Source organism: Archocentrus centrarchus, chromosome 1 (assembly GCF_007364275.1).
Source record: "Archocentrus centrarchus isolate MPI-CPG fArcCen1 chromosome 1, fArcCen1, whole genome shotgun sequence".
Lineage (NCBI taxonomy): Eukaryota > Metazoa > Chordata > Actinopteri > Cichliformes > Cichlidae > Archocentrus > Archocentrus centrarchus.
The window spans coordinates 35,596,730-35,614,004 of record NC_044346.1 but is presented as its reverse complement, the minus strand read 5'-3'; the positions used below and the strand labels follow the sequence as shown (position 1 = coordinate 35,614,004).

At 43.1% G+C, this 17,275-nt stretch overlaps 1 protein-coding gene across 1 annotated transcript in view; it reads right to left on the bottom strand.

Moving 5' to 3' along the window:
* cabp2a (calcium binding protein 2a) overlaps positions 1 to 16,977 on the bottom strand; it is a 34,578-nt gene extending 17,601 nt beyond the window's left edge. The window contains exons 1-2 of the mRNA XM_030723116.1: positions 16,823 to 16,977; positions 16,415 to 16,597 (exon numbers count right to left, since the gene is read on the bottom strand). Coding sequence (XP_030578976.1) covers positions 16,415 to 16,597; positions 16,823 to 16,882 — 243 coding nt within the window. The 5' untranslated portion in view covers positions 16,883 to 16,977. The remainder of the gene's footprint in view (positions 1 to 16,414; positions 16,598 to 16,822) is intronic.
* Between the last annotated feature and the right edge of the window lie 298 nt (positions 16,978 to 17,275).

The window sequence follows — 17,275 nt, the reverse complement described above, 5'->3', positions numbered from 1 at the left end:
AAAGAAAATAAATAAAATCAGTGTCAACCCACAGTCTGCATCTCTTTCACATTTCTCACTGCATTAAAGACTTGGAGTATGTGTAGTATGCTAACATGATGTCAGCGCTTTGAATGGAAACATGAAGAGTTTACACCTTCACTGGATCATATTTGTATTTTCTATCCATACACATCCAACAACGCCCTTTGACCTTAAACGTGAGATAATCTCTCTGATATAAGTTGTGGCTCAAGTTAAGCTTGGAGATAAGACTGAGCTGTAACACAAACACGGCACACAAATTAAAGCTGAAATCATCTAGTGGATCCCCACATGTATCAGTGACACCACCACAACAGAGGATTGACACAATGACTAAATGAGAGGAACTTACTCTCCATTCTGAGTATTAGTGTTTTCCATTTCACTAAATTTCAGAGCATAATTGTAGAGAAAAATACTGCTATGTAACAAGAAATCCAGATCGTATTCTCTGTGTATGAAATAATACTTATGAAGAGACTTTTTCTTAAATAAGTAGATCAAATTACTATAAATGAGGTAGAAACCTGTAAATGTGGCTGCAAAAATGTCAGCTTTTATGTGTCCTTCAACTTACCTCTAACAGAGAGAGCAAACTCAATAACTAACTATGTGAAAAAATGGAGGTTAGCAGCTTAACTGCCAGATATGTAAATGTGGAGAGTGAAAAGGAAGATTACAGTACAGTTTCATGAAATGTTTCCACTGCTTCAAAGAAAAAAAAAAAAAAGTCAACAAAAATCAAATAACTGGTCTAAATTTGCAACAATCAGCCTTCTGATATGATCAAATTATGTAGTTAATGGAAAAGGGTGCTGCTTGTGCTGCTTTGTTTGAATTTTTTTGCTACATTTGGGTTAACAGTTTTCGTACAAGACAGCTTGGTAAAACTCCACACTCCCCTTAATTACTCCAGCCACAGAGTTGTTGGCCACGGTTTCCGGGATCTATATGTTTCCACCTGTCTGTGATCGCATTCATTGGTGACTGACTCCAGCTTGGCTAATCAAATTCTTCTGTGGCTTTGAAGAGGGGAATATGCTGGATCAATCTTACCAGGACTGGCTAATTCTGGATCACCCAGCTGATCTCAGATCTTTTAGGGGATGTGTGAGGAACTGGTCTCATTGAATTGAATTGAATTGAAATTGAATTGGATGATATTAATGTAGCTTTAAGTATGAGCGTTCATCAAAATCTAAGGTTGATGGATTTTTCTAGAAGAAAAGACTCTTTAACAAACTGACCACTACTTCAAGAAATGCTGATCAGACCTGAACTCAGAGCAAGAGTCCAGCAGCATTGTGCTGACAGGAGGTAATACAAAGCACTGGTGCAGTTAGTGAAGGATTCCCATTTAACCTGACATCATTTTACAGGCTGCGACCACATATGGCTGTCTGGATTGTCCCACATTCCCTGCTCTCATTCTCTGCCCACTTACCCACTCCCAAAAGGAGGATAATGCCTTTTGCACCTGTCCAGATATTATTTCTACATTTTCATGTGACCTAAAAGTTTGATGTGGTTTTGCTCTGAGGTCTTGGAGAGCCTCTAAATTAAAGGTTCTCTTTCAAAAACAGGATGATGGGATAGAGAGTCATGGTAAAGTCTGAATACATTTGTTTTGTTTTTTTTTTCTGTGAGGAACAACTGTTGCTGCTTTGAGTGCCCCAGTGGAACTGGACCAGCAGCTAACCCACTTTTAAATCAGGCTGCTAAAGCTGCTCTGGATATTACAGCAATGTCCTCACTGCTTTGTTTGAAAGTTTGACAAATCTAGAATTTTTACTGTTATATGAACATGATGACAAATTTTCTTTAATAAAGCAAATATATTTATTTCAGAGATGAGACAATGCAAGATTAATATTCAAGTCAAGTCAAGTCAAGGCAAATTTATTTCTAAAGCACTTTTTTAAAAACAACAACAGTTGACCAAAGTGCTGTACAAAAGCAACGCAGTACGTGAAACATAACACAAGCATCAATTAAAATGAAAACATAAAATAATTAAAATAACATATCAGGACTCAGTAAAAGCCGTGGAATAAAACCGAGTTTTAAAAATATCAACTGTTGGGGAGGTCTTGATGTGAAGAGGCAATGTATTCCATAATTTCGGGGCAACAACTGCGAAAGCCCCGATCTCCTCTGTGTTTCAGTCTTGACCTCGGGACTGAAAGGACTGAAAGTGCCAAATAATACACGAGCTGCTGCATTTTGGACCAATTGTAATCGATGAAGGAGCAACTGTCTGACGCCTGAATAGAGGCTATTACAATAATCGAGGCAGGATGAGATGAAGGCGTGGATCGCTCTCTCAAAGTCCCCAAAGGCGAGAAAAAACGTGTGGTGTGGTGTACATTAGACCCTACTCAATATCAGGCTTTTTAGGCATGCTGGATACAGATGTATTTTAATACGCTGTTTATTATGTGTTCATGCAAACCAGACTCAGAAACTGGTTTGGCTTCGTTAGCCACGCACAGTGACAGGAAAGTGGAAGTTAGTGGAAGAAATATTAGGATTTAGTAAAATAAAATCTGAAAATAAAAGCAGATTTTCTCTCTGTGAGTTTCCTGAGATAGATGTGTGTGACATCTGGATTTTGAAACAAGCTGTTGATTAATCAAAATGAAGTGCTGCCTCATACAAATAAAGTTCTCAATAATATTAGCATCTTATAAGCTGCAAATGTGTCAAATTAGAATAGGTTTTGCTAGTGTTCTGTAATTAAAAAATACACCATTTAAAAACAAAAGTAAATCAATAAGCCTTGAATATGTGCACAAAGTCTGTATTCAGATTGTGTAATTCAGACATTAATCATATTTCTGTGACATTACACTAAAGTTCCAAGCCTTTACACCCATTGGTGCAAATGTGGACAAGTGACACTTCTGCTGTTGTATTTTAAATGGAATTTAAATGGAGCCATTTCACATAATTCAAAACCACTTGTCATTATGATTTAGTTAGAACTGTGCATTTCTGTGACTATTAATAAAAGGGAGAGGCCTCACAGACAAAAGAGAAGAGAAAACAAAGCAGCTGACACTGGGAAACAAAGATGATAACTGCTGCTAATTCAGCAGCCTAAAGTGCCTACCACATTTTCTTGCATCCAAAAAAAAAAAAAAAAAAAGATGAATTAAATTTCTGAGTAAGCTGATTCATAAACCAGAAAGAAACCAAATAAGATTATTGTGATTTATAAAGCATAGATTGATATGGGCAGTATGAGTCTTCACCTTTATGATGCTTTCACATCCTCAGTATAAATCAGACAGAATCACTTTGCCAGCACTGATATTGGACAATAAAGTTTAGCTCTTTCCTTCTTCTCTCACTCATTTAAGCTCTAATCTTCATTACGCTGCAATCAATCTCTTCTTTCGTTATGACATTTGACTATCCATCACGCCATCATCCCAGACCCCCGCGTCCCTCACAGTAATTCATTATTCAGTCCATCTGTTGCTGAGTGTATGGATGACTCGTCTGAACAATGAGAACTGGAGATTAAACTAAGAAAAACATGGGGAAAGATACGACATGTGAAAACACAGCCTAGTTTTCTTTTCAGACAGCTTTAAAGAACATTTATGACTTACTCTAAGCTAAGGAGACCTGATCTGACCACTGGCAAAAGCTGTGTTACAATTAATAAAGCCATTTCTGCCACTCAACATTCCCAATAACTAATAAACGAAAAAGGTTTTTAGTTAAGGAAGAAATACACAAATTACATTAATACACCTCATTTCTACCTGAGAACCGATGGTTGCCTTATGTAGCGCCTCTCTAGTGCGTACAGCTATAACGAGAGGTGGCTAACCTGAGTTCTTTTAAGTATTCACAGAACCTGGGGTTTCTCTACGAAATTTAAATAAATGTCCCTTTAAACCCTGCATTGACTAATACACTTATAATATCAGAACAGTCAATAAACACACCAATTAATTGAAAAATATATAGAACATTTACTTAGCAAAATAGAAGGAATTATTTACATATTCTGTTCAGTTTCTTTTGAACCAATAAATGCATTCAACATTCAATAAAAACGTCAAACTTAAATATCTCCTATGGGCCCCAATAATTAACCTACAGCCGGCAAGAAAACAAAATAATATGATACTCCAGTCCAATCGTTGCAGGCCTGAACGCTGCTCGGGAACGCTGTAGCCTTAAACAAATGGCCGTTTCACCTCAAGGGCAAAATAAAAAGCGGTACCTTTTGCTGATGGAGTCAACCACTCACACAGTCAAGGACGCAGGAGAAGAAGATGAGAAGAGGTGATTCGCCTGGAAGACGAGGGGAAACACGCAGCAGACGATGCAGGCACAGCCCTCACACACAGCGCTGACCAGCTCCGTCGGCTCTCTGTCCTCGTCGTCCGCTCACAGCTTCACGCAGGCTCTGCTAATTGAGTTCGCGGGTTGCTAGCTTCTTAGCATGGCACAGGCGAAAGCATTAGCCACTGTATTAGCAGCTCACTCGGCTAACGTCAGTCCTCGGTTGAGTTTTCCACTCAAACTCACCAACTTCACCACCATTCAGGTTTTGGAAAAGAGTCCTTGTCGAGCACTTTCACTGAACGATGATAAAAGCTGGCTTAACAGTCCGCAGTGTACACCTGCATCTCTTTCGCTCGTCTCTCTCTCTCACTTTTCTCTTGCTCTCTCCACCACGTATCCCTCACGTTTTCCTCTCACCTCATTTCCTGTCCATTCACCGGAGATGTGATCACTTCCCTCACAAAAGGTTACAGAAATAAAATATACAACTTTTGTCTTTTTCTTTCTTAAACAATTTTAAACGTCAAACCTCATTTGCTGTTTAACGAATTTTTAACAAATACCATTTACGAACTATGAACTTATTTATTTCCGCATACATTACATGAACAGATTTTAACAGGGTTACACCCTCCCCCTTTTGAAATGTCTGTGTGTCCTCACCAGACACCAAACTAAGGAGTCCTAAGGGCACAACACCTAGTACCTCTAGGGTGGTCCTATTTTAATAACAATTCCCCTGTGGACTATGGTCAAGGGCTTGTCACTGGATCTACCAGGTTCATCATAGGTGAGTCTAATGGTAGGCTTAATAGTTCTTTTTGGTCTGGGTTCAGCTCTGGTTCTCAGTCTCTCTTCCCGGACCTCAACTACAGATTCTTCTCCAGACTCCAATTCATTCTCACTGACATGTTCTGGAACTTTTCCTCTTTCACACCCCTTACCCCTTTCATCCTCTAGTTCAGGATCAGAGTTGTGACCATCATTGTTTATATCCGAGTCTTGTCCATCAACAGGTTCAACTCTCGTGTCATTATCATACTCTGAGTCAGCGTCGTGCTCTGGATCAGATTCATCATCTATGTCAACTGACCTGGCAGTATTCAACACTCTACGGGCAAGGTCTTTTGGCATAGCCCGGTGAGTGACAAAATACTCCACATCAGAAGACGAGTCAGAGAACTCCTGTAACTCTGGAGTCTCTGGACTTTGGTCTCTTTGGTTTTTCTTTTGAGTGAATGCTCTGGTCCTGGGCCTGGCAGGTGGATCCTCAATCTGTTTGGTGAGTGGCATTCTCACAAACTGTCCAATAGGTAGAAGGTGGTCCCTATGGATAGTCTTTGTCCCTGGCTTTCCATCCTCCCGTTTGATCTTGAACACAGGTAGGTTGGGCAGCTTTCCCGTGACAACATAAGGTTCAGTACTCCACTTGCTTCCCAGCTTATGCTTTCCTCTCAGACCCAAGTTTCGGAGTAGAACTCTGTCACCAATCTCGAGGGACTGAAAGGTAACTCGCTGGTCATACAACCGTTTGTTTCTCTGGTGCCTTTTGTCTGAAGCCTCCGAGGCTAACTTGTAGGCTTGTTTCAGATCTTCTTTCAGCTTAGTGACATATCGGGTGTGGCATGCATCCTCTAGGCCATCTGGGGATGTTTTAAAACACAGATCAACAGGAAGTCTTGCCTCCCTACCAAACATTAGATGGTAGGGTGAGTACCCTGTAGCGTCACACTTTGTGCAATTGTACGCATGGACCAAGTAAGGAACATGCTGGCTCCAGCTATGTTTCTTCTCACGACCCAGCGTGCTAAGCATAGAGATCAGCGTTCTATTAAACCTTTCTGGCTGCGGGTCTCCTTGCGGGTGATAGGGAGTAGTCCGTGACTTGCGTATCCCCATCAGATGCAGTAGTTCCTGGATCAGTCTGCTCTCAAAATCCCTCCCTTGATCAGAATGGATCCTTGATGGCAGCCCATAATGAACAAAATATTTCTCCATCAGGGTCTTAGCCACTACTTGGGCCTTCTGGCTTTTAGTTGGGAAAGCCTGAGCATACCTTGTAAAATGATCTGTGACTACCAAGACATTAGCTATGCCCTTGGAGTCAGGCTCCATGGAAAGGAAGTCCATGCACACTAGATCCATTGGCCCATGGCTGACAATCTGGTGCAATGGAGCAGCTTTCTGTGGAGGGGTCTTATGAGCAACACACTCTCCACAGTTCCTGATATACTCTTCCACCTCCATTGACATCTTTGGCCAAAAGAATCGGCTACGGAGAAGGTCAATAGTTCTCTCCTGCCCAAGGTGTCCCAGATCATCATGCATGGCTCGCATGACCATCGGTCGAAACTCCCTTGGAAGGACAAGCTGAGTGACCATTTCTCCAGATGGTTTCTTACTGTAACGGTACAACAATCCATCTTTCATGGAAAGCTTTCCTATTTCTCTTTTCAATCTCAATAACTCTAGATTCTTTGACACTTCATCAGGCCACTGTCCATGCTTGACAGCTTGGATGGCTGGTCCAATGGCTTCATCTCCTTCTTGAGCTTTCTTGAGACTCTGCTTTGACATGAGCTCAAGCGATTTCAAGTTCATATGCATTGGATATGCATACAGGTCAGGAACACACTGTGCAGATGCCCCTAGCTGCGCGACATATACAGGTGTCAAATGAGCAGCTTCTGGTACACAGACTTGCTGACAAATAGTCTTGACACCAGACTGCGGTATAGTCACCCAACCGTTGTCATCCACATCTGGGGTGTTCCGTGACAACAGGTCGGCGTCGATGTTGTGTCGACCTGGACGATACTGGATGTCAAACTCATACGTCGACAGGGCAGCTAGCCAGCGATGCCCTACCGCGTTAAGCCTAGCTGTTGACAGCACGTACGTAAGCGGGTTGTTATCGGTACGTACTGTGAATCTTGCCCCATACAAGTAGTCGTGGAACTTGTCGACTACTGCCCACTTGAGAGACAAGAATTCCAGTTGGTGTATGGGATAATTTCTCTCAGCTGTGCTCAGCTTTCTGCTTGCAAAAGCAACTGGCCGCAGGCCTTCAGGGTACTCTTGGTAAAGTACTGCACCAAGACCCTTCAAGCTTGCGTCAACATGCAGAGTGTATGGCTTTTGTGGGTTGGCAAATGCCAAGACAGGTGCATGGGTCAGGCAATGGATAATCTGGTGGAACGCATCTGTGCATGCTTTGTCCCATCTGTCTCCAAAGGGCTCTGACTCTTTCAAGTAGACTTTGTTGACATCAGGGGCTTGCTTCTTTCCCTTTTGGGTAGGAGCATAACCCTTGGTGAGCTCGGTCAACGGTCGAACGATTGCAGAATAGTTCTGGATGAATCTTCTGTAATAGCCGCAAAACCCTAAGAACGATTGCAGTGTCTTTAGGTTTGTTGGCATAGGCCAGGTGGTAACAGCCTCTATCTTGTCTGGATCTGGGGCAACACCGTCAGCAGACACTACGTGCCCCAGGTACTTGACTCTGGGCAGACAGATCTGACACTTGTCGACTGAAAGTTTGAGTCCTACCTCCCCAAGACGATCTATGACCTTGAGCAGTCTCTCTTCGTGCTCTTCAAGAGTCTTTCCGAAAACAATCAGATCGTCAAGGTACACTAGCACTTGCAAGAGGTTCATGTCTCCGACTGCCTTCTCCATTAACCTCTGAAAGGTTGCCGGAGCTCCTGTGATGCCTTGCGGCATCCTCTCAAACTGGAAAAAGCCTAACGGACAAATGAATGCCGTCTTCTCTTTGTCTTCTTCAGACATGGCAATCTGGTAGTAGCCTGAACGCAGATCAAGCACAGAGAACCACTGACTCCCTGTCAAGGCATTCAGTGCGTCCTCAATGCATGGGGTGGTGTACTGATCTGGTACTGTTCGGCTATTCAATAGTCGGTAATCTATGCACATCCTGACAGTGCCATTTTTCTTCCGAACAACAACTATCGGGGATGCATAGGGACTTCTTGACTCTTTTATGATCCCTGCCTGTAGCAGCTCTTGTAAGTGTCGTCTCACATCTTCAATGTCGGCTGGCGCCAATCGACGTGATCGTTGACGGAAAGGCCTGGAATCCGACAGTCGAATTCTGTGCTCCACCCCTTTTGCTAACCCCACATCCCACTCATTCATTGAGAAGACATGAGACTTCTGGGTTAGCTTCTGACGCAGCCGGTTCTTCCATTTTTCGGAGATGGGAGAGTCTCCAAAGTTTATTTTGCTCACATCAAAGTTGGAGGGAGCTGTCTCTTTCGGTGGAATGGTAGAAACTGAATCAATGTGAAACACACTGCCAATCACTGTTCCCACAGGTATAGAAATCTCTCTTGTAGACTCATTCCTGACTAGGACTTTGAACCTATTAGCATCTAATGCCCCACTGGGCATTACCATGGGAAGGATGAACACGTCAGCAGGTAGAGTGACTGCCGGTGAGGAATCCATCAGGAGGATTTCCTGCTGAACAGGCTTCTTCAGTTCCACTTTGCACACAACTGGTGCATCACCGTGTGGTGGTACAGTCAAAGGGCCTGGACCCATCCATCGGACACGACCAGCCTCGTCGTCATCCTGGACAGGAACAGTAACGCCTTTGAGTACAGGTTGGCCTTCACTGACACAAACACGAAGGCCCAGGGCCCGTGTGACATCAACACCATTGTCCTTGCATTGGTTCACCAAGCGTCTGACATGGCTAGCATTAGTACCTACAATGACAGAGGTATTGTCATCAGCTCTTGGACTAGGGCATATGAGGGCAAGGACAGTTACTGTCTGAACAGTTCCTAGCACCTCAGCTGGATACTCAAGGTCGACTACCACGTATCCAGTGTATGGGTAGCTAACACCTGACTCACTTAGGCCCCACAAGGATAGACCAGATACTGGCTGAATGGGGATATCAGACAAGTATTTCTGGTACCAGTGTTCAAAAATGATTGTCACCTGGGAGCCACTATCCAATAAAGCAGTACAGGGCTGCCCATTAACTTTCAGTGGGACCAGGCTAGGCGGCCCCACCAGCCCATCTGGAATGCTCACATTTTCTGGCATGTCTGCAGTACTATTCTCGACTGAACAGTTCATTGTGCTAGCAGGGGCATCACCAGATGATTTGTTGGTCTTAGACAACTTCAGGGCTTGAATTAATCTCTTGATAACTTTAGCCTGATTTTCCGGATTTTGACATTTCCCTGCGAAATGTCCATTCTCTCCACACCGATAACAAAAATGTTCCTCTGAGACTTTGAGTGATCTCTGTGGAGAGCTAGCAGCTAGCTTTGATGTCTTTACGGATGAAACAGCTGCTTGTGGTTCAGCCACATTCTTTGTGAACTTCTGCTGCAAGTGCTTTAACTGCTTTTTCAATGCAGTTATCTCATTGTCAGGACTGCACTCACTGGCTACAGCATTACGAGGAGTCTGATCAGTGCTAGCTAGTGTGTCTCGAACTGGCTTAGACACAGCAGCAGCAACTAAGGACCTGAGCTCCTTCATCTCAGACTTCAAATTCTGAAATTCAGTCTGCTTGTCAACAACTTCCTGCTTTACCTATGCACTTTGCACAACAGGATGAAGCTTTTTTCTTGAGGCCTCATATTCTTCCTCTGTACGAATCTCTTTTAACAATTGGAGAAAAGAGGGTGGCTTATCTTTTCTCTCCCTAAGCCGAAGATTAATCAGCATCAGATCAGAAGCGGTAGCACCACGCAACAACTGATCTAGCCTTACTCTGTCAGCACAACCAGGAGGAAGGCCACCTCTCTGCACGACCCGGTTTAACGACTGTTCTAGACGTCTAAGGAAGTCAGAGAGCCTCTCAGTTGGTTGTTGCTGCAACAAACGAAAAGCAAAATACAACTCCTCACCTGTTTCTGCTATTCCAAAAGCATGTTCAAGTGCCTCCAAGCAGGTTTCAGGGCTAACGTCAGGATTGCCAGCGCGTGCTGCTTGGACAATCTCAAGCGCCGGGCCCCTAAGACTCTCCATCAGTCGCCGTCTTTTCTCTTTGAGGGAGCAATCACACTCTTCCACCATGAGCCGTGCTTGGCTCAACCAGTGGTCAAACTGCTCCTCTCCAGCCGGGGTGGGCAACAACCCCGAAAAGGTTCGTAAGCGGCGATAGCTTCCATGCTCACTCGAAGACTTGCTCTTGTCAAGTATCTCACTCACAGCTCGCAAAATAGCTTCTGTTGACTTAGCAACAGTATCTCCCTCTGGGAATAATGTGCACTGTTCATCTACAGGCTTATCTTTAGCCTGCTGTGGTCCAGATGACCCCTGAGCTTGTGCACTAGCTCGAAGACCTTCATCAACTGTGACCACAGACCACGGCCCTCCCCCATCAATGGGGAACACCTCAAAGGGAACCATGTCTCTCTTTACGGCCTCCTTGCATTCACACAAGACAAGAAATCTGTTTTGCCGTAAACTTAGTGTTCGGCCTCTGACACGAACACGTCCCAGACTCTTCACTGTTTGCATAGTCTCCTCAATAACTGCTGCAGTTACATCTTCTTGCATGAGCACCAAGACTGCATGAGCCTCATCTACTGACTCCCCTTGGCACCAACCCTTTAACTCTAATACCAACTCGTCTCGAGTTCCCATGTTAAAGAGAAAAACTTTTCACCATTTACGGTTTCAACAGAATACTTTTCACAAGATAATGCACAAAAAACAAGAAACCCACACAATAATCCTGATCCCAGCGGTGCCTCCAATTTATGTAGCGCCTCTCTAGTGCGTACAGCTATAACGAGAGGTGGCTAACCTGAGTTCTTTTAAGTATTCACAGAACCTGGGGTTTCTCTACGAAATTTAAATAAATGTCCCTTTAAACCCTGCATTGACTAATACACTTATAATATCAGAACAGTCAATAAACACACCAATTAATTGAAAAATATATAGAACATTTACTTAGCAAAATAGAAGGAATTATTTACATATTCTGTTCAGTTTCTTTTGAACCAATAAATGCATTCAACATTCAATAAAAACGTCAAACTTAAATATCTCCTATGGGCCCCAATAATTAACCTACAGCCGGCAAGAAAACAAAATAATATGATACTCCAGTCCAATCGTTGCAGGCCTGAACGCTGCTCGGGAACGCTGTAGCCTTAAACAAATGGCCGTTTCACCTCAAGGGCAAAATAAAAAGCGGTACCTTTTGCTGATGGAGTCAACCACTCACACAGTCAAGGACGCAGGAGAAGAAGATGAGAAGAGGTGATTCGCCTGGAAGACGAGGGGAAACACGCAGCAGACGATGCAGGCACAGCCCTCACACACAGCGCTGACCAGCTCCGTCGGCTCTCTGTCCTCGTCGTCCGCTCACAGCTTCACGCAGGCTCTGCTAATTGAGTTCGCGGGTTGCTAGCTTCTTAGCATGGCACAGGCGAAAGCATTAGCCACTGTATTAGCAGCTCACTCGGCTAACGTCAGTCCTCGGTTGAGTTTTCCACTCAAACTCACCAACTTCACCACCATTCAGGTTTTGGAAAAGAGTCCTTGTCGAGCACTTTCACTGAACGATGATAAAAGCTGGCTTAACAGTCCGCAGTGTACACCTGCATCTCTTTCGCTCGTCTCTCTCTCTCACTTTTCTCTTGCTCTCTCCACCACGTATCCCTCACGTTTTCCTCTCACCTCATTTCCTGTCCATTCACCGGAGATGTGATCACTTCCCTCACAAAAGGTTACAGAAATAAAATATACAACTTTTGTCTTTTTCTTTCTTAACCCCTTAACTGGCAAGGGCCCGGTGACGGGCCGTTTGTAGTCCCTTTTATATGGCAGGCTAGACCCTCCCATTTTTATTGACACGTCATTCGGCCAATCATGTAACTGGCTGCACCAAATCACCTGACAAAGCTACGTGACGCCCTCTGAGTATTATTGGCTCTGGGAAACCCATTTCTTAACATGATTGGCCGAATGAGGTGTCAGTCAAAATGGGCGGGTCTAGCCTGCCATATAAATGCAGTTCATTCGGCCCGCGGACCAGACGCAGCCGATTAATAGGCTATGAAATGGGTTGTTCAGAGCCAATAATAACCAGAAGGCGTTATGTAGTTTTTGTCAGGTGATTTTTTTGCTGCCAGTTAAGGGGTTAAACAATTTTAAACGTCAAACCTCATTTGCTGTTTAACGAATTTTTAACAAATACCATTTACGAACTATGAACTTATTTATTTCCGCATACATTACATGAACAGATTTTAACAGGGTTACACTTACATTAGTCATGATTAGGGAGGCTAAAACAATCCTGTGTTGCTTTTACATTTCCTCCCACATATGACTAAAAAGACATTTTTAAAACTGTTGTCAGGACACCTCCAAAACAAGGTCAGCTTTAATCTTTCCATTATGAATTTTTAATCCATTGAGGTTTAGTAAAACCTACCCAGGAAAGTGAGTTATGATTATTATTTGACATTATCACAAAGTGTATGGGCCAACTGGCCCCATATGCAGTGGTTTTGGTGCCTAAACCGTAAAAAATCTAATTAAAATTGAATAGTCAGGGCTAGTCAGTCAAAGTGTCTTTGCTTCAGTAAACAAGCTTTAACAGGAAATGGATGGAACTGGAAGTCATGACAGACAAAAACTGTGAATTTTTTACTATTGCAAAATGCTGATGTGCAACAATGACATCTGGATCAAACCAGTGAGAACGGGAAAAAAAAGCCCACACGGCTATAAATAACTTAAGTGTCAGGCTGATACACACAGACATTTTAAACTTTTGAAACACGCATGTGACTGACCACTAACTAGGTTACCACTAATAAATACTGACTACACAGACAATCTTTTTAGGTATAGCGGCCTTATATTTTATGTTTCATCTGTTTCACACTGTGTAAAAATGTTCCAGCAGCTGTGTGCAATATCTCCTAATGTCTAGGAAATACAGGTCAAAGTGTGAAATCAGTGTGAAGCCCTGTCTATTGATTTTGCTGTCTGTATGCTTCAGATTAACCATTCTCTGAATACGTCTCTCACTTAGACTTCCCCCCATCTGCTTTTGATTCAAAGGCTTTCACAGCTATTTTTCCCAAGTGTACTCTCTTCCATCAAGCAGCTGCAGAAGAAGAAGAAAAGCATACATGAATCTCATGGCTCATTTTCTAGCGTGGATATGTAACATGTATGGTGGGCGAGTGTTTTGAAATGACAGCATTCTGTCATTCAGACGTAGGTCGTTTTTAGCTTAGAGTTCCTCGTGGCTTCATTCAGACGTAGTGACATCAGGGATGGAGATGACCAGGGTATGTGTGTGTGTGATATTTGCCATCTTTGCATGAGACTTGTGTCGTTTAAGCATCAATCAATCAACCAATCAATCAATCAATCAATCGATTGATTGATTTTGATTGATTGATTGATCTTTGCATAAGACTTGTGTCGTTTAAGCATCGTCAGCAATGACTGCAGTGAAGGGTTATCACAATCTCCAGGACATCAAAGACCATCTCCCCCCCACTTTCGACACCCATCAGTTTGCATATCGTGCAAACAGATCCACAGAGGTCGCCATCGCTGTAGCTCTCCACTCTGTGCTGAGCCACTTGGAGCAGCAGCAGAGCTACACTCGCATGCTCTTCGTGGATTACAGCTCAGCGTTCAACACAATCATCCCGGATATTCTCACCACCAAACTGCACACCCTGGGCCTCCCCCCTCTCACATGTTCCTGGATAAAGAACTTCTTAACCAACCGGCCCCAGACTGTGAGACTTGGCCCCCATCTCTCTTCCACCCGCACACTGAGCACTGGCTCCCCACAGGGCTGTGTGCTGAGCCCCCTCCTGTACACCCATGACTGCAGTCCGGCCCACAATAACAACCTCATCGTCAAATCTGCTGATGACACCACAGTGGTCGGAGTCATCTCAAGGGGAGATGAGGCAGCCTACAGAGAGGAGGTCATGAAGTTGACAGCCTGGTGTTCAGAGAACAACCTGCACTGAACACCATGAAAACCAAAGAGATCATCATCGACTTCAGGAAGCACAGGACTGACCCAGCCCCCCTCCACATCAACGGCGAGCGTGTGGAGAGGATCCACACCTTCAGGTTTCTTGGTGTCCTCATCTCTGCTGATCTTTCTTGGTCAGATAACATCACAGCTGTTATCAAGAAGGCTCAGCAGCGACTTCACTTCCTGAGAGTCCTCAGGAAGAACAACTTGGACTCAAACCTGCTGCTGACCTTCTCATCCATTGAGAGCCTGCTGACGTACTGTATCACACAGTATCACAGTATGGTACGGCAGCTGCACTGAGGCAGACAGGGTGAGGCTTCAGAGGGTAGTCAAGACAGCACAGAGAATTGTTGGCTGCCCTCTCCCCTCCCTGATGGACATCTACACCTCCCACTGCATCAGCAGAGCCAGAAACAGCTCACACCCTGGCTTTGACCTGTTTGACCTGCTGCCCTTTGGCAGGAGCTACAGGAGCATCAAAGCCAGAACAAACAGACTTAAGAACAGTTTCTTCACCAGAGCAATCACCACCCTGAACTCACACACTCACCCACTGTAACTGTGCAACACCCACATCTCTGTGCAATGTTACATTATTCACACTGAACAATATCTACCACACCTATATTGTGTAATATCAATATTCATTCACTATGTGCAATACTCACCATCTTCATTATTATATGTATACACTTATTTTTTTAAAAACATATATATTTTTATACATTTTATTTTCTATATATATTTTTATACATTTTATTTTCTGTATATTTTTAGAAGTTCTAATTTATATTTTATATTTTAGAAAGTTTGACTTGCATGGCACTGAACAGGAGTGGGCCTCCAATCTCATTGTACATCCTGTAAAATGAAAATAAAGGCATTCTATTCTATTCTAATTGGTAACAGTTATTTTATCCATTGTCATCACTAAACAGCAGGGTCTGTTTGTGTGTGTGTGCCAATATTATTACAGTTAACTTGAATAAACTAAAAATTGAAGCCAAGTGTTAAAAGCACTGAATTCACTGAAAACAGATTGTACACTTGGAAAACTAACTAAAAAAAAAAAAAAAATCTGTTTTAAATGTGCTCAGTTTTAGTCTTTTGGTCAAAGTAGAATGAGATGTTTAATGAGACTGGGAGGTCAGCATGATGGTGAATCAAGCGTTCAGCTGTTCTGAGGCCACTTTCAGCCCAGCAGGTAGCTCTGCATTATTCCCCGGGCAGATTTTTAATGTTGGACTCCCTTCTTAGCTAAACTGCCAAAGGATTAATGTCTTCTCCAAGTGGTTTACTGATCTAAACTTCATTAATCCTGCTCTGGAAATACCAACTATGTTATAAAGAATACAAAAACCAAGACTGAAACTAAACAAATAAAAAACCTGAACCAAAGCAAACAAGCCAACTCTGGGAAATAAGAGACAATAAACTGAACTGAAAATAAATTAAGGAAATTTTCTGCCATGATTTGGGTCATGTGAGATCAATACAAACTGTGAGTAATCATTCATTGTTGATGGAAGCGGTCTCTTCCAGGTTGATAGTACCCATTCATCAGGACACAAGTGGTCACAGGTGACAGAAGGGTTTGATGGGTAAGAGATGATGTGAACCATATGCTAAAGCCCTCACAGTCATCAAAGCTCAACCAAGTTAAACTTAGACATCAAAATACCCTCTTCCAGAAAGAATCAGTGCCAGCGCACACTGAAGTTTTTCTACCTGCACAAGCCCTTACAAATACATGTTGGTTCTTCCTGTAATGTGTCACTAGTCAAAATACACTCAAAAGTTGTACACACAGTTATCTTTTACTTCACACTGCAAATTAAATATGAGAATTAACAAACACCTCTCAGTACTGCACAACAGATGAGAATCTAAACAGTTAAAGAAATACGTGTCTATTGTTTTTTAGCACTATATTTATGAGCCAGTATTCAAAAAGGGTGCCACCCTACATACATATACCATAATTTTCCCATGCCCCATAAGACCTGTTAAAAATGACAGTCTAAAGCCACTCGGTTACTCACGGTTCTCAGTTCAGTCACCTACCTGTCCGAAGACAGAGTCAACAATAGGGCGTAGCTTCCTCTTGTTACCTTCTTGCAGCCAGATGTCATCTGGGTCTCCCACTGGGGAGGACAGACTCAAGGTCTTGGCCTTGGGCTTTGGTGGCCTTTTCATGCTAGCTGAACTCCATCGCCTGAATGAGTCTATTTTCTTCTTGATGGAACCCTGGAGAACAGAGTGTGAACACACGATAAGTATTTAATACTGTTGGTATAAATATAGACTTGGTCTAAATTTGTTGTGTTTAGGTGCATAAAACTCCATTTAGTTTGGAATACTGTAAACAAATAATTTAAGTTGTGCCAGTCAGACCGCAGAAGTTAAACCATGTGGAATGTATAAGAGCATCATTGGCAGGATTTTGCAAATTTTGCATCTGCATGCACTGACCTTCTTCATCAACTTCCCCTCTGGCATCTCCACAGATGATACACTTTTCACTTCAGTCATCTTTACAGCCCTGCTTGCATTCACAGAGATGTCCTCTTTCTCTCTGTGCCACGCTCCTCCTCTTTATCTGTTCGCAGAGCATCTGACACCGGTTGATAATCTGAGGCATATCTCCTGTTGCCATCGCTCCTCCTTCTCTCATCCCACTCGCTCGGTCTCTCTATCTTTATCGCTCCTCCTGGACAGTATCTACATCCCTCACCCTCTTTTCAATCTGCCTGTTTGTATTATCCTTTGGTCTCAGGTTTCCCCCTGTAAATATTTCTACCACGCGTACGCCAGTTTCTCCAGGAGAACCCATTAAGGTAGAAATTATTTTAATCGTAAGTCTTCTCAACATGTTAAAAATATATTTTTAAATGTCTCTTTTCCTGTCCACATGAAAAATACTGA